Source organism: Meles meles, chromosome 9 (assembly GCF_922984935.1).
Source record: "Meles meles chromosome 9, mMelMel3.1 paternal haplotype, whole genome shotgun sequence".
Lineage (NCBI taxonomy): Eukaryota > Metazoa > Chordata > Mammalia > Carnivora > Mustelidae > Meles > Meles meles.
The window spans coordinates 46,972,963-46,990,327 of record NC_060074.1 but is presented as its reverse complement, the minus strand read 5'-3'; the positions used below and the strand labels follow the sequence as shown (position 1 = coordinate 46,990,327).

The following is a 17,365-nucleotide window of genomic DNA, read 5'->3' as shown; positions in this document are numbered from 1 at the left end:
GCGGGGAGAGGGGGCCCCTTTCACGGCCATCCCAGTGTCTTACAAGCTGTGAGCTTCCCATCCCGGTGACTCTGGGCTCTGCTGGGTCTGAGGTTTTGTTCCCAGCTATGACACTTCTCACCAGGGACACAGGTGTCCCCCAAGATGGCAGGCTGACACACCACCTGGCCATTCTGAGCTTTTCAGGCCACGGAGGCAACATGCACATCAGGGGCTGCTGGACTGGGTGGAGTGACTGGTCCTGATTTGAAGGAGCAAGGGGGCTGGGGCCAGGAGGAGTGTGCTGAGCTTGGGACATTCTCCCGATTCCTCCCATCCTCCCTGCTGAGGACGTGAGGGAAGCCACAGCCCCAGGGCCACCCCGGGCCCTTTGGAATGGAGCCTCGAGTCACCTCACTGGGAAAGACCAGGACCAGTGAGGTGCAGGCTGAGGAGAACATAACACGAGTAGTGGGGATGGGAAACAATACACACTAATTACGATGTTTTATTAATTACATTGATGTGTATAGAGAGGCATATATTAACCAGGGTCTGTATTATCTGTAATTCACATTGTAACCCGGTTTCCCTCCCCCCCATCTTATTTGAGGGTGTCGATGGTGATTACTTTTCTAGGACAGCCTGTAGACCCCAGGATGCAGGTGAGTTGTGTCTGAAGCCACGGGCTCAGATGCACAGGTGGTGAGTGCAACTGTGACGTGAGGCCAGGGCTCGGTGCTGTTGTGGAAGCTGTGAGGTCAGTATGGCCGGAGGCGGGCACAGGTGCTGGGCTGTCGCTGGGCAGCCTCACATCCTGGCCTGTGTAGCAGCATTTCCAGGCCGGGTCCCATGCTGGATTCTGATGGGACCAGGTGAGGTTTGGGGCAAGCCATATGGCTCCAACAGGTGGCAGGCACAGGCTTTGCCAGCAGAGCTGGTGTCCTCCCGGGAGTTGCCCACATCAGTGATGGGCAACCAGGACTGGGGAGGGGGAAGGGGTCTCCATGACTCCTGTACTTTCCTACCTCTCGACCTTGGCTCCCTGGCCTTGCTCTGTGTATTAAATACCTTTCTGCCTAAAATTTCTCACGTGGTTTTGATTTTCCTGACCGAAGCCCTATCTGGTAAACCTGCTGACCCAGGAAGGGACGCTCCCAGTCCCCTCTTCAGGGAACACAATCCCGCAGTACTGTCAAACGGGCTCTAGCTGCATTTCAGGAAGAAGCAGAAAATGAAAATTCTGTGCCACAGGAAGGAGGACAAAGACCCCTTCTGGTCGGCGCTTCAACTACCTCCTATTCCATGCGCCCCGCACTCGGGGCTGGCTCTTCTCCAGGGACTGAAGGGCTAGGGCTCATTCTGGAGCTCATCTCCTCCCGTTCCGGAGCACGGTCCCGAGGGCTCCATGGACAGGCGGGGCAGGGACTGCAGAGCCTCCTCGTACTTCTGCAGCTGAGTCCAGAAACCCGGATTGGGCTCGGCCACTGGGCGGGCGCTCTTCACCGCCTGGGTACGAGAGGCAGAGATTGAACGCAGCGCCACAAGGTCCTCTGAGCCCCTACCCCCGGCAGGCCCGCCCCACCTGACGCCTCCCCCACCCCCCGCCAACCTGGGAGGCCAGCCCGATATGGGAGGCCAGTCCCATCTGGACGGTCCGCCCCACCTGGAAGGCCCCCGCCAGGCTGAGGCTGCGGTGCCGCATGAGGTAAGCGGTGCAGACTGCGGCCGAGCGGCTGCGGCCATTCTTGCAGTAGACCAGGCAGGCGCCGCCGGCGCGCACCGCGGCCTCGATGGCGGCGCAGGTGGGCTCCAGGTGAGCCAGCAGGTCCTCGGCCGGGTCGTCAAACACGGGAACGCGCAGCTCGGCCACGCCGGGCGCGCACGGGCCGGGCTGCTGGCGCGAAACGTTGACGCACAGGGTGACTCCCGCGCGCGCCAGCAGCTCCGGCGCGGCTGCGGCGCGTGCAGTCCCGAGGAACAGCGAGGGGGCGACGCGCACGAACGGCGGCGGAGCGGGCAAGGCCACCCCGGGGACCTCGCGGCGGCCGGCTGGTCCCCGGTCCATGACCCGCGCCCGGGTCGCGGCACAAGTTTAGGCGTTCGGGCGGCCCGTGGGGCACCCCCGGGGTCCTAAAGGCCTCTGAGGGTCCCACCCGCTGGGCCCTGGCCGCCTCCGCATTGGCCGGGCAGGGCGGGCTCGTCTTCTGATTGGCGGCAGGTGGGGGTGGTGGCCATTGGCTGGGCTCGTGGGCGGGCGGGCGGGCGAGTGGGATTGGCTGCAGCGTGGCGGGCGGGGCCGGAACAGGGGATGAATGGGCGGTTCCTGGGGGACTCGGAGACCCGGGAGCTGCAGTCCGGCACCGGAGCGCGGCGCTCTCTCCGGCTTGCTGGGCTGGGCAGGCAGCGGCGGGGGCGGACCTGCAGGGCTGGGCTTCTAGAGCTGCAGTGCCTGACCCTGCTCCCGGGGTTGGGCGTTGGGGGTAAGGGGTGGCTCACAGATGTGGCCATCTGTCCCGGAGCGGTCCGGCCGTGGAGGAGGCGGGCAGCAAGGCCCCAGCTGGGCGCGGGGAGGTGGGCTTCTCCTCCAGCTACCGTGCGGAGCACAGGGGGTCCGGTCCGGTATCCTCCGTATAGTTTGGTTAGTAGGCTGCCTGGCTTCGTTTCCTCTTAGGAACTAATAATTGTAATGCCGGTTGAGGTGCCTTTTAGTACAGCGTTATGTTTGTTCCCTTTTCTCTGCTTCCTAATTGCCCTTTGTAATTTCTGCATTTTATTTTCCCTTTTATTGTAAAACAGTTCATTGAAATGAAACTGTTTGCTATTAAATTTTAATCATTTCTTCAAATAGCAGTGTTTTTATTTTTCTTAATTTTTGGTTTTCTTAATTTTGGTTTATCACTCTAACTTTTAAAAACTAACATCGTTTAGGGGCTCCTGGGTGGCTCAGTGGTTTGTCGTCTGCCTTCAGCTCAGGTCAGGATCTCAGGGTCCTGGAGTAGAGCACCGAATTGATTTCCTGCTCAACCAGGAGTCTCCTCCCTCTCCCTCTGGCAGACACGCCGCCCCCCCGCGCCCCGCCCCCCCCTCCCCCCCCCCCCCCCCCCCCGCTTGTGCGTGGTCTCTCAAATAAGTTAAAAACAAAACAAAACACATCGGGGCACCTGGGTGGGTCAGTGGGTTAAGCCTCTGCCTTCAGCTTGGGTCATGATCTCAGGGTCCTGGGATTGAGCCCCGCATCGGGCTCTGCTCAGCCGGGAGCCTGCTTCTCCCTCTCTCTCCCTGCCTGCCTCTCTGCCTACTTGTGATCTGTCAAATAAATAAATAAAATCTTTAAAAAATATATATTAAAAAAAAGAACCCACATCATTTAATGTTGACATGAGTAAGAAGACTTATTCAGGTTTTTCTGATGGCCGGTGTCATTCAGGGATGTCTTTCCCGGATTGGTTTCAGTGAAAGTAGCTGTCTTGCAACTCTGTATAAATGATATTGCACTTTGTTTTATTCTAATAATAGTAAACGTTTTTTCTGATTCATCTGTAACAAAGCATCACAAACTCAGTAGCTTAAAACAACAGAAGTTTATTTTTCCCTTTCTGTTTGGATTTTCCAAATTTCCCTCTTCTTATCAGGACACTTCGTCATTTACTTCAACACATATCCTAATCCAGTATGACCTCTTGGATTATTTGCAAATACTCAGTTTCCCTATATGGTCATTCACAGGTACCAGGGTTTAGGATTTAAGCTTAATGTTTTGGGGGATGCCATTCAACCTGCAACAGATGGTATGGTTTACCAAGTTTGTAGGACTTTACCATCTTTCTCTCTTTCTTTCTTAGATTTTGTTTATTTGACAGAGAGCGAGAGAGGGAACACAAGCAGGGGGAGTGGGAGAGGGAGAAACAGCCTTCCCAGTGAGCAGGGAGTCTGAAGTGGGACTTGATTCCAGGACCGCTTAACAGACTGAGCCACACAGGCGTCCCTCTTTCTCTTTCCATAGCAAAGGAATTTTATTTTATTTTTAAAGATTTTATTTATTTTAGAGAGAAAGAGCAGGAATGGGGGGAGGAGTAGAGGAAGAAGCAGGCTCTGTGCTGAACAGAGCCCCATGTGGGGGACTCTCGATTCTACCATCCTGAGATCCTGACCTGAGCAGAAATCAAGAACCAAAGACACCTAACCCACTGAGCCATCTAGGCGCCCCCCAAAGGAATTTTAAAGACAGTCTAATTTGTGCTTTAAATTCCCAAACCCACAATTGGAGGGAGTGTGGCAGAGAGATGGGACCTCGGGGGAAAGATAAGAGGTAAAGAGAGAGGGGATCCAGGAACCAAGGTGGGTATGAAAGAAGAGATGAATTGGGAGGTAGAGGGCTGGAGGAAGCACTCCAGAACCCTAGCCAGAATCTAGCCACAGGGAAGGGACTGGGCATGGGCTTTGTGTATCCCTTTCCTCTTGCAGCCTGGGCCTAGGATTCCAGGCCCCGCGCCTGAAGAAAGCCCCACCCCTCTCAAAGCCTCCACTGGCTTCAGTTGCAGAAAGCCCTTGAGCTGTTTCCCCCTGCTGCGCCTCTGCTTCCTAGCCCGATTCCCTGCACTGCGCTCTCTCGGGAGAGCTCCCGCGCCGCCAGAGACCCGATCCAGGACTCGTCCCTCCGCAGTCTTCTCCAGTGACGCCTCGGTCCACACAGCGAATCCTTGTCTTCGTGACCTGGAGCACCTCGGTCGTCTTGTCGCAGCAGCGGACAGCTCCCGCTCCATGTCTGCTACAGTCTTGCACGGAACCGACGAAAATCGGCTTTGGAGTCCGGCAGAGCTCCATCAGACCTTGGCTCTGCGGCGTGCGGGCACACGGCGCTGGGCAAGCGAATCTCCCTGTGCCTCGGTTTCCTCCTGTGTCCCACACGCACAGTCCCCGTGCTCTGTTCCCGGAGGCGTTGGAGCTTTTAGCGCTAACCCCCGGGGAAGCCCTGTCCCACAGCTTGCTCCCCGCGCTCTGCTGGATGTGGACGTCGGGGTCCGCGGTGGAGACCTGGCCCGCCGGCTCGCCGCGCCTCTTGCTGGGCTCAGAAGGAAGCCCAGCAAGCGCGGGAGCGCGCGCTCGGGGCCCCGTGAGGTCACAGAGGGACGCCCCTGGGCGGGGCCTGGGCGGGCCGGGCGCGGGGATTGGCGGAAGCCGAGAAGCGGTCTCCAGGGAAACCTGACGCTCTGGGCTGCGGGGCGCGGCGCGGGGCTGCTCTGAGCTGGCGGTTCTGGGCGGACCAGAACGCTGGGTGCGAGCACTCCGAGCCTCGGTGTGGCCCCGCGACAGGGGTGCGGTCGGGATCCCGGCGGGAGATCGTGGGGGCTCGTGGGGGCTCGTACGGAGCTCGTGGGGGGCGGCGGCGGAGGCCCGTGCCTGGGACCCGACGCCCCCTGGGACTGGTCCTCTGACCCCCGGCCCCGGGCAGGCAAGCGATTTGGGACCCGGCGGGCTTGAGAGGCTGTGAGTGTGAGGTCTGGCGAGGGCGGCGTCCCTGCACTTGTCGGCGCATCCTCGCGGGCTGGCTCCAGAGGCCCATGGAAGAGGGGGCGCCCGCTGTTTGTGGCCCCTCTGGGGCCATTAGCAGTCATAACACTGAGCCCAGCACAGGACCCTAAGATGTCGTGGGAGGGTGGCTCCAACCGCCCTTAATGTGGTTCCCGCCCCACAGGAGGGACCGGGACCCCTAGGGGCGCTGGCGAAGGTTTCTCCAGGAGTTTCCAATAGGATGGGGTATCAAAGTTAGGGGGAGGGGGCTTTGTTTCTCTGAGGCGGATGGGGGCTGGGGACCAGTCCCTGGATGTCGCCAGGAGCCCTGAGGGCGAATGTGGGTCCGTGGCTTTGTTTCCAGGTTCGAAGATAAGAGGCATGGAGAACAGTTATTCCTCAGCCTTCTATTTCGAAATCCCAGATGTTAACATCTATGAAAATCAGCCGGTGGGGAGGGGCATCGTGCCTGCTGCCACCCAGGACCAGGGGACCCTGGAGAGGTCCAGGACAATGGAGACGCTCTTTACCAAAAGGTGCGGGGTGGAGTGGGGGCTCCCACGGGGGGTTCCAGCCTGACCCTGGGGCCACTTAGCTGGGAGCCAGCATTGGGGCAGGTGTTAAAAACCGCTAAAAGTTATTTTGCTCCTCAAAAACTCCTCTCTGGAGAGATAGGAAAACCTTAACATTGTATCAGCAACCACTGAGGAAAATTACAACAGTTGGTAAGGAGCCCCCTGCCTGATGTCTGCACACTCCTCCTACCTCACCCACTCTGCCTTTCTGTGTCACCTCCTCATGGCCTTAGAAACATTGGCTTTATACTGTGGCCTTCCCAAGTTGGCACAGCTTCTTCACAGTATGATAACCGTGAGAAGGTCTACTTTGGGCCAGACGCTGCCCTCAGAGCCTTATCTTGGCCTCCTGTGAAACCCACCCTATAATCCTATTGTATTTGTTCCTGGTGCAGACTGAACTGTGTCTCCCTGGTTCTTCCCCGGCACCAGAATCCATGTTAAAGGCCTCACCCCCAATGTCATGGTGACTTGCATTTGTCAACAGAAGCCCAGCACACCCTCCCATGGATCAGCTGTCCTCCATGCCCCCCACCCAGCCCTCAAGATGGGGGGAGTAGATTTAGATGAGGTCGTGGGGTCCCGTGGTACGATTACTGCCCTCATAAGAAGAGGAAGGAGCTAAAGCTTTCCCTTTTGGCCTCACCAGGACACAGTGAGCAGGTGCCGTCTGTGAACTAGGAAGCTGGCCTTCATCGGGAACAGAGCCTGCAGGCACCCCCAGCCTCAGGGCCCCCTCCAGACTGAGAAGCTGGGAGTCCAAGGCCCCCAGTCTATGGGGCTTTGCAATAGTCTGAGCGGACTGACAGAGCCCCCCTTTTGCAGAGGAGGCAAGTTGCTGAGTCATAAGAGGGGAAGGGACCAGTCTAGTGGCAGAACTGGGTGGCCAAGCCCTTGTTCACCTTGCCAGCTGGCCGTCTCCGGGGACCCTGCCTGCCGCAGGCCTTGGAGCTGACTGGTTGCGTTAATGATGCTCCTGACTGATCTTAAAATCATCTCCATTTGTTTTTTAAAGGAACATTTCCCTTGGTTCCTATTTGTTGAATTAAGCAACTAGGGTAGCCGAGTGGGAGGAGAAGTGGTGTAGGAGTTTGCTGGAGCTGCGACAGGCTAAGCAGCATGAACACAGGAAACCTATTGTCTTTCAGTGTGGAAGCTGTAAGTCCAGAGTCAGGGTGCGGGCAGGGTGGTTTCTGTTGACGGTGAGAGGGAGACTGTGCTCCAGGCCACTCTCCTTGGCTTGTAAGTGGCTGTCTTCTCCGTGTGTCTACATATCACCCTCTCTTCATGTTCTTCTTTATGTCCACACTTCCCCTTGGCTGAAGGACAGTAGTCTCACCGGCCCAGGCCCATCCTAGACTGTCCACCTGACAGTGGCAGAGGTCCGTAGACCAGAGACACCAAGATGCAGCATCTCCAGAGAGCCCTTTCGACTTGAGAGGGAGGCAGAGAGGGGGGCCGTGTATGTGATAGGGGGTAGGAGTAGGTCCTCTTTTAAGTCAGGATTTGTACTTTTAGATAGCAAGAGCAAAAAAAAGAAGCAAACTCACCTTGGTGCCCATTCTCGGCCCCATCTCTGCGGCCATCTGTCCGTCTGTCCTACGGGTCAGCTTGCTGCTCCTCTCCTTCGTTAGGCCATTCATGGGTCCATGCAAGTCTGCCATGTGGCCACCTCCTGCCCGGCTGTGCACCAGCTGCCGGCTCCTGAGAGAAGCCCCTGCCGGGAGCACTCTGGGCTGGTGGAGGGCACAAGGCTTGCCCCACAAACAGGTGGAGCAGGGCGACTGTCAGCCTCCAGGTAGCAGAGCTGGGCGTGCCTTCAGGAAACTGGCAGCCATTTAGGCACATGGGACAGACACAGGGTTACACACTTCCTGTGTGATCTGGGGCCATCACTGCACCCCTGTACCTCAGTTTCCCTCTCTGCAGAATGGGGGGTAGCAACAGCATCTGCCCTGGGGGGGTTGTTGGGAGGAAGAACTGAGATGGCCTGTGGTTCTTGGCACCATCATTCCTTAGGCCTGTGTCAGTGTGGGTCCTCCTTCCTCTGCTCTTCACCTCCCTAGAGACATCCCAGAGGCCCCGGAGGAGGAGGAGGAGTCTGAGGGTCCCTCCGGGGAGCAGGACCTGAAGGAGACCTACATCCAGCTGGTCCAAGGCGTGCAAGAGTGGCAGGACGGCTGTGTGTACCAAGGGGACTTCGGGCTGGACATGAAGCTGGGGCACGGTGAATTCTCTTGGCCCACGGGCGAGGTAACCGGCTCCCACTGCTGCTTCCCTCCTGGCCAGGCTCAGCCAGCCACTGCTGTCTCACCTCTTCTTCTTTCTTTCTTTCTTTTTTAAGAGAGGGAGAGAGGGAGCAGGGTGGGGGCGCAAAGGGAGAGAGAGAATCTTAAGCAGACTCCATGCTCAGCACAGAGCCAGACATGGGGTTGATCTCACAACCCTGAGAGCATGACCTGAGCTGAGATCAAGAGTCAGACGCTCAACTGACTGAGCCACGCAGGCACCCCTGGTCTCTCCTCTTCTAAGAGGGACGTGAGGTGAACTTGCAGACCACTGGCAGGAAGGGTGCTAGGCTAACCTCTTTCTCACTGGAGAAGTGTCTAGAGAGAAACTGTATAGACTTCCAGGGTCCCTCTGGGGCTTTCTCCCGGGGAGTGGACAGAAATCCCGCCCTGTGCACACACATCCAAGTGACCAGAGGGTTAAATGCCTGCCCCTTGCAGTTCTACACAAAGAGTGTGCAAGTTAAGAGTTTTTTAAGTTGGGTGGACTCTGATTTGCCCCCACAAAACCATGCAAATTAGATGGGTGCTGGTGGGAGATGGACAGCCCCAGTCCAGTGCCTCTCTACTCAGTGAGTGTCCTTGTGCTGGACGGGCTCCCCAGGAACCATTACTGAGCTCACATTCAACCTCGGGGAGACTGAAAATGGCCTCTGTTGGCTATTGGAACTGAAAAGTCCATCCCTCGGGGTCATGTTGCCCTAGGCTTGGCTGGATGCATGGATTCCAATGACCTTGTTGGGCCCCCTTTCCCTACCTTCATGTGGGAGGGTCCAGAGTGACCCTCCACCATCTGGCAAGCCCACGGGAGCTGCATCACACACTCCTGGGAGAGAGAAAAGGCCCACTCAGGGCTCTGGTCTGCCTGGGGTGTGGGTCCTGTGGCCAAACTCAAGTTAGGGCTGGGGTCAAGGGCAGGAGTCCTCGGGCTGGCCAGGCTTGGTACCATGTGCCTGGGGGCTGGGGTCAGTCCACCACCAACCCCATGGGTAGTCCTCTCCATGACCAGAGGAAAGAGAAGGGACAGCAGGCCGGCAACAGTCGCCACCGCGTTCCTCCAGAGTGGTCTGTGAGCACTGTTGGACCTAGCCTGCTCCTGGTGTGGACAGAGGCTGTCAGCCATGCACCAGCAGCAGTCTGAGGGTTGGAAAGGGCTCAGAATGGGCATCACATTCTTTTTTTCCTCCCAAGGCCCCTGTAGAGGGGCAGGCTCAGACAGACCGGCCCCTGACATCTGTGGGGCTCGGCACAGAGCAGACAGAGGCCTGTACCCATGGCTCAGGACGGAGGCCTTTTTATTTATTTATTTATTTATTTATTTATTAAAGATTTTATTTATTTATTTGACAGATAGAGATCACAAGTAAGGAGAGAGGCAGGCATAGAGAGAGAGAGAGAGAGGAGGAAGCAGGCTCCCTGCCAAGCAGAGAGCCCAATGCGGGGCTCGATCCCAGGACCCTAGGATCATGACCCGAGCGAAAGGCAGAGGCTTTAACCCACTGAGCCACCCAGGCGCCCCAGAACGGAGGCCTTTTAAAGCAAAGCCACTCCAGGGTTCCCAGCCAGGGTCTATAGCCTGACCCTGGGGCCATGCAGGGGAGCCCGAGGCTGGTGGTCTCCCCGCTGCTTGGGCCAACCTGCTGCCTAGGAGCCCAGGAGGATGGAGCTGAGCCTGGGTCGGAGCTCCTGCGTGCAGCCGGCACCCACCCAAACCCCGTCCTGGCTGTGGCCACGCCTGTGCACATTCCCTGGGCACCTGGGTACCCACCCCCGAGCACCTGCTCTACGCGGGTAAGGGACCTCCTGTAATGGACCCTGTGCTCCCCGACTTGGAGGGGGCCTGTGGCTGGCGTGGCTAGCACTACCCCCCGGGGCTGCTCTGTCGCCAGCCTGGAGGGCTTCCTGGAGGGCCCTGGGGGGTGGCGAGGAGTGGCCTCTCAGGCCCGCCAGCTTGGGCTCTCTCCACAGACTTACCGCGGGCAGTGTTACCGCGACCACCGCCATGGGCTGGGCACCTACCTGTGGCCCGACGGCTCCAGTTTCACCGGCATGTTTTACCTGAGCTACCGAGAAGGCTACGGCACCATGTTCCAGAAGACCAGGCTCTTCCAGGTGAGGTGCCCTTTGTGCAGGGGAGAGTCGGGGATGCCCTGTATTAGAGGGGGTGGGCGAGGCTGCTCCACGTGCAGGGGAGGGGCAGGGCTACCCTTTGTGTCGGGGAGGGTTGGGGTCCTCCAGGCCACTGGATCAAAGGATATTTAGGTTCTGGGGAATTTTATTTGTATACTATGTGGTAGCTTTGTTATTTGTGAAGATTAAAACAGCACCAGGAATAAGATACAATATAATAGGGCTCATGAGAAGAAGACGAACCCAGCAAGAAGACAGGCCTCTCCCGGATCCCATTTTCCAGAGCAGGGCTGGATATCAGTCACTGTGTGTCCTTTAGAGTCAACTGTAAATGCACCATAAATGTTTAGTTTTTATACATAAACCAGATCATCTCACATATGGCGTCTTGAAACTTGCCAATGACATACCTTTCCTCCTCTTATGTCCTCCCAGGAAAACCCACCCACGTTGGTTTACCCCTTCTCAGGTGTAGAGCCCTGTGACTAGGACCGCTGTCAACACACAGGAAACTTCCGTCCCCTGACATGACCCGTGCCCCTTTGGGACTGTCCCTTCTCCTGCCCAGCCCTCAGCCAGTCCTCTTGCCTCTGCAAGAATGTGCTGTTAACAAAATACAATACGTAGACCTTTCACTTAGCAAAGGGCATCAGAGATCCACCTGCGTTGCCGTGAGTCCAGAACTCGGTCCCCAGCGCTGAATACTCGGGCAGCGAGCGTCTGGCTTGGCCACCGTTGTCCCCCCAGCCGATGGGCGCTGGGCTAGTTCCAGCTTTGGGCGCTTGTGAATCAACCTGCTACACACATTTATGCACGGTGTCTTGTGCTCGCATGTGGCCCCACCCTCCAGTCCCCCATGACCCTGAGATTCAGACATATTTGCATATGTCAGCAATTCCTTTCTTTTACCAGGAAGTAGTATTCCATGGTGTGCATATGACACAGTCTTCGTTGCTTTGTGGAGAGCCGCATGTTTGAGTTCTTTCCAGTTTTTGGTTCTTATGAATGAAGCTGCTAAGAACACTGGATTACAAGTCCTCATGTGCCTGTCTTTTTCTGCATTTGCATAAATCCCTGGGCGGGGATTGCTGGCCGTGTGTTAGGTGTGTGGCGCATTTTACAGGACACCCCCCAGTGGTTTTCCAAAGTGGCCGTGCCACGTTCCATTTCAGCCCATCAGATGCTAACGTTGTCTTTGCTCCACGTTCTGTCAACCCTTGGTGTCATCTGCTGTTTTCATTTCAAATTTTCTTTCCTAGCTCTTGCTTTTTTTTATATCCTAGTTACAGAATCTTAGCTTAACCCAAGGTGACCAAGACTTTTTTCTCGCCTCCATGTTATGGTCTGGGTGCTGACATTCAGGTCTGTGACCCATTTTAAGGTAACTTTTGCATTTCACGCGACACGAGGATTGGTTCTCCTCCCCTCCCCTGCCCCCAATGTGCTGGTGTCCAATTGTTCCCGGGCCGTCGGTTGAGAAGACTGTCCACTGCTGGCCTTCGCATCGTTGTCAGAAACCCCATGCCGAGACACAGGTCTGGTTGTCTTTCTTCATGCAGTGTCAGGATTGGCCGGTGGGGGGCGGGGTCTGCAGTCCCATTGCCTCCCTTTGCGTGATTTTGGAGAATATCAATGACCATTATTTCATGAGAGGCTGCAAGACGGCGACATTCTAAATCTACAATTCCTCCTCCTTTTATTAACCAGAATTCCTTGATTTATGACACCCTTCATCAGCTGTTTGGTTACTTGGAGGTAGTTTAATGGGAAAAGCAAAATGACCCCTGACCATTTCCCTTTCTTTGCCGGTTGTCAGAGTCATAAGGTGATTACCGTCTAACATTCTTCAGTGGTGATCCCTGGAGCTTAGGGGAGGGGTTTCGTGTCTTTATAAACTCATGGATTTTAACAGATCTGGTTTCCCTCTGTACATCGCAGTTGCTAAGCTCTTCGATGCCCGGTTGGTGCTCTTCGGCCCACAGGAGCCTCTGGGGTTTAGCTCTTGCACTTGACACAACTCCAGCTGGCTTTGGTGGTTTTCTTGCATTTTGCTACGAGGAGTCCCCGGCTTTTCCCCCTGGTTTTTTACTCAACAGCCACGGTATTGTATTTGCATATCTTTCTTCTCGGTCTTAAAAATCTTCATTTCTAACCATTAACATTTCTTACCTGTTTTATATCATAAAACACGTATGACAGTTTCAGAATAATGACATAGCATTGTGACACCCACTGTGACTCCTGAAGGCAACTCGATGTTCGTTTGCCTTCCTTTGGTCCCTGCAGCTGACCCCACAGGAATGTGGAACACAGTCATGGAACAGAATTCCTCTCTGCTCAGTTAATGCAACACCTGGATGTAGAGCTGCACTCACTTGCTTTGCTTTCGTTTTTTAGGATCTGATTTTTTAAAATCTTGCTTTAATCTTGTTTTGTACTTATGTAAAAAACCTGATTTTTTTCTGAAGGCAAACCTAGCAAATGGGGTCCACCCAGAGGAACTGGGCGTCCATCCCTTCTCTTCTCTTTGGCGTCTGCTCTTGTCATTGGTGATTGTTTCTACTGCTTTATTTTCACATGGGCACACACGGGCCCAGGCGCGGTCCTCCCACTTAGGCGGTGGGACGTGTGCTCTGCCCGCCGTTTCCCGTCATCCGGGCATCTTGTGTCCTTATAGCTGGTTGGGAAGGACTGACCAACATGGGAGCTTTTCTCCAGTCTTTGTTGTGCCAAAGGGCCCAGCGGCGAAGCTCTCGCTCGTTAATCATTCTGTGCTTTTATTGGCGATCTTTCGGATACATTCATTCCTAGAAGGGCATTGTTTGATTGCAAATAAATGTGTATCAAAGACAAATTTTTAAGCCTGTGTCGTGTTGCATCCTGTAGACGTGACCATTATTTGGATTGTATTTTATTAGCATTGTAGCTGTTAGTATTATTATGGTCTGCTGCTCTACAACCGTTGTGAATGTATGTGTGACCATAGCTTAGAGGACGTTGGGATTATTTCCTTTTTTTGATAGATTCCTAGAAGGGGAGCTCTTGGGTCAGCTCTTGGGGTATGAGCCTCTGGACTCCTCATAGATCGGCAGCAGCTGCTTTTCCAACTGATTGCCTCCCTGCGCCTCTTGCCTTGCCCTGTCCCCAGTCTTTCCCTGCCCATCCATCATGTGGCTCATGCCTCCTCAGTGACCAGGAGCTTCTAGGCTGCATGTGCACTGCCCACCCCCCAAGCCACTTTCACAGACTGTGTGACACTTCCTGCCCTGTGGCTGCCCCGCAGATTCTTCCAGAAGTCCTCTCCCTTCCTCTTCCCCTGAAACTCCTGCACAATGAAGTCATCCTCAACGCATTTTGCTCGTTCTTTTCTCATTTCTTTGGCCTGTTCTAGACTGCAAGCTCTTGTGGGCAGGGCCGTGCGTCAAAGAGCATTATATCCCACGTGCCCAGCCCTGGGGCTTGCAGCCAGAGAGCTCTGACACAGCAGCCCTGGTCTGTTTCACAGATGAGGGCACAGATCCTGAGAGGGACATAGATGCCCCCGATGGGTCAGGCCCCTGCAGCTTTGCCCAGACTGTTTCCTTGGCCCTCCCGGTGACCTCTGGCTGTCCTTCAGTGCCAGCCCAGGTGACACGCAGCTCTCCTGGGAAGGGGGGTTTCTCTCTGAGCTCCCTGTGCCGGAGCCCTTCTCCTAATTTCCTTGTGTGGGGGGGTTGGCATTGTCTTTCATTCAAGACCCTCCTGGCCATTCCCTCTCCATACATCCTCCGCTCAGCACAGACAACATCCCACCCAGTGGGAGCACCCAGGGAGGCCCAGGAATCACTGCGCTCTGCTGGGTTTGCTGAAAGGGAGGGTTAGCTTTCCCCTCCTCCCCCTCCTCCCCCCTTCTACCTCTCCTTCCCCCCCCCCCCCCACTCCTGCCTTCTCAGTTCATGCCCTCTGGTGTCTCTCTGACCTATTGCCCAGCAGCTCTGCCCCCCATGCTGCTGGGGTGCCAGGGCTGGGCCCCCCAGTGCAGGAAGGGGTTCCCTGTGATGAATCCACACGTGATATCCTCCACATGCTTCTGCGTGGAGACCCCCGAGTGGTATCCCCACTTTCCCAGTGAGGCTGCCCCTGACCACCCCAGACCCACAGCACCTTTCTCCACCAACATGTTCCAAGTTTAGACATTTGCTTTTGGCCCCTGGGCCTGGTGCCTGCTAAGCCTCCACAAATATTTGTTGAATGAATGCATGCATTTCTTAGGATAGTTGAGGTTTTTGATTTGAAGAAGCCAGTTGCAGAGCAGACGGCCCTGCTGAGCTGTCTGTTTGGTGCCGGTGAACCCGGCTTGCAGGGGCTGTACAAAGCAGACCAGCGGTTCGGGCCGGGCATTGAGACCTACCCTGACGGCAGCCAGGACGTCGGGCTGTGGTTTCGGGGGCAGCTCATCAAGCTCTGCACGGAGGTCCCCGGCAGCTTCTCCATACACAACTACCCCGAGTACTCGGGCTTCCTCACGCACGCTCCTGCTAGACTCAGCCTCTCAGGCGAGGAGAAGACGGAGTGGGGCCTGCTCGAGGAGCACGACCCCTTTTTCTATGACTATAAGCGATTTCTTCTGAATGATGACCTAACCCTGCCTCCAGAAATGTACATCTACTCGACCGACAACAGCCACCTGCCCATGACCGCCTCTTTCCGCAAAGAATTAGATGCCCAGATCTTCCTTAATGATATCCCTCCATTTGTTGAGGACGGAGAGCCCTGGTTTATAAAAAATGAGACCCCCTTGATGGTCAAAATCCAGAAGCAAGCTTACAAATACAGGTAAGTCCTCACACTGTTCCTCTTCACTAGGCACCGAGAAGACCAGCTTCTCCCCTCCTCTGACCAGCCTATTCTCGGCGCTAGGCCCCCTGGTGTCCCTGGGACCTGACTGAGTAATTTGCCGGGCTATCTGTCAGGTTAAAGCAAATGTGCTTCTCCTGTTTGATGCAAGCAACCCAGCGATGGAGGAGGAGGGAATGCCATGCTGGGCCTGTGAACTGGGACATGCTGGGTTGCTAGGAGAGGGCTGGGGCAGGCAGGTGCTGGGGCCATCAATGGTCGCACAGCAGACTGGGACGCGGGCTCCTCCCCACCAGCAATTGTTGGAAGGAGCGGTCAGGAAGTTGCTTGATGAGCACAGAGCCAGGGCGGCCCCTAGAAGAGTGTAGAGCCTGGCAAGGGGCTGTGGAAGAGGGTCAGCTCCTGAGCTTGTGGGGCTGAGTTCAAATTTGAGTTCTGGGACACTGTACATGTTTCCTCTGTGCCTGTTGGAACTCGCACACCAGCCTCTGCAGGTTGCGTGTGTGATCAGGTGTCCCATACGTCGGGAATCTGCACGAAGTCCATGCAAAGAGAGGGAAATGCTGTCACCCTGATGGATGAGTATGGCTCTGAACCGAGAGCCAAGGTTGGGGAGCAGGGCAGCAGTAGCCGGGGGGCTGGCTGAGCCTCGGGCTTCTTCAGAACGGCTGGGAAGGATGGCGCTGCTCTGTTGATCGCCAAAGACCCTCTTCCTCTCCATCCCAGCCCTGGAAAAGTTAGCAGCTACCTGATGGAAACTGATCTTTTTAAGTTAAAATTTTCAAGAGTATTTTCATTTGTTTACTTAACTTTGTCCTGTGATATCACTAAACTATTTTAAGATTCATGTTTTGTGAGCGCAAGTGGCTGACTACTTGGGCATTCATGCATCTCCCCATCCCTCCCCCGTCCCTCCCTCCCCATCCATCTCTCCACCCACCTATCCACCCACCCGCCACTCCATCCACCTGTCCATCTGTCCATCCATCATGCAGACATCAGCTGAGCCAGTAATTGTTGGTAACTGGGCACAGAAGCTGCCATAAACCCATAGATTCTTGACTGTGGAGGAGGTTATGTGCACACAGGAGGCTTCAGTGTGTGCTGGTGAACAGGCCATGGGACTTGCGTGTTATCTACTCAAATAGAAAAGCAAATGAGGGGCGCCTGGGTGGCTCAGTCATCAAGCATCTGCCTTCAGCTCAGGTCATGATCCCTGGGTCCTGGGATTGAGCTCCTCATTGGGCTCCCTGCTCGGCGGGAAGCCTGCTTCTCCCTCTCCCCAACTCCCCTGCTTGTGTTCCTTCTCTCACTCTCTCTCTGTCAAATAAAAATCTTTTAAAAAAAGAAAAGAAAAGAAAACGAGCAGAGGTGGGATGTGAGGGCTTGGTGCTGGGCCCCAGACCCATATGTGTGCCCGGCCTCCTTCGGCTGGTCCTGGGAGAGCCCCCTTCACATACACATGAAGAGGCCGATGACTCAGGGATGTATGGGGCCCACGATAAGCTTGAGCATCGCTCCTGGGGGCCACGGTCACACTGCAGTGCTGCGTCCACACTAACTGTGACTGCCCAGTGGGGTAGCCCCCAAGGCGCATGGGGCCTGAGGAGTGGCCTGGAAGGGGAAGAGGAGGGCCTGGGGCTGGGCAGGGTGAGGAAGGAAGAGAAGGGGTATGGAAGGGAGGGCCCATTGTGGGCATCCAGAGTTGGGCCCTCACCACTGAAGCCCGCTGTGTTGCCAGGAACAAGAAGGCTCACACCAGCTGGAACATGGGTGCCATCTTGGAGGGGGACCGGAGAAGCTTTGCACGTCGTGGGCCCAGGGAGAGTCTTGCCGAGGGCATGATCCTTAGGGCCAGGGAAGGGAACTATGACTGGATCTACGGGATCCTCAGGGACGGTCTTGCCAGCGCCGACGTGGCTGACGCCAGGGGCTATACCGTCCTCGCCGCAGCCGCCGTGAGTCCCCATGAGGGGTGTCCCCGGGACTGTGGACCAGTGGCAATATGGGGTCCTTTCCCTTCTGCGGGACTGCTGTCCTTCC

The 17,365-nt window shown here is 55.9% G+C and overlaps 2 protein-coding genes across 2 annotated transcripts in view; one reads left to right on the top strand and one right to left on the bottom strand.

Moving 5' to 3' along the window:
* Window positions 1-469: 469 nt before the first annotated feature.
* On the bottom strand, window positions 470-2,149 carry DUSP28 (dual specificity phosphatase 28). Its single transcript, XM_046018185.1, has 2 exons — window positions 1,646-2,149; window positions 470-1,488 (listed from the first exon to the last, which is right to left on the bottom strand). Exons 1-2 carry the CDS (start codon window positions 2,045-2,047, stop codon window positions 1,330-1,332), a joined length of 561 nt encoding a protein of 186 aa, XP_045874141.1. The 5' UTR covers window positions 2,048-2,149; the 3' UTR covers window positions 470-1,329.
* A 3,725-nt stretch (window positions 2,150-5,874) lies between these two features.
* ANKMY1 (ankyrin repeat and MYND domain containing 1) overlaps window positions 5,875-17,365 on the top strand; it is a 41,944-nt gene continuing 30,453 nt past the window's right edge. Inside the window, exons 1-5 of the mRNA XM_046018182.1 lie at window positions 5,875-6,029; window positions 8,135-8,321; window positions 10,325-10,468; window positions 14,829-15,301; window positions 17,064-17,280. Coding sequence (XP_045874138.1) covers window positions 5,875-6,029; window positions 8,135-8,321; window positions 10,325-10,468; window positions 14,829-15,301; window positions 17,064-17,280 — 1,176 coding nt within the window. The remainder of the gene's footprint in view (window positions 6,030-8,134; window positions 8,322-10,324; window positions 10,469-14,828; window positions 15,302-17,063; window positions 17,281-17,365) is intronic.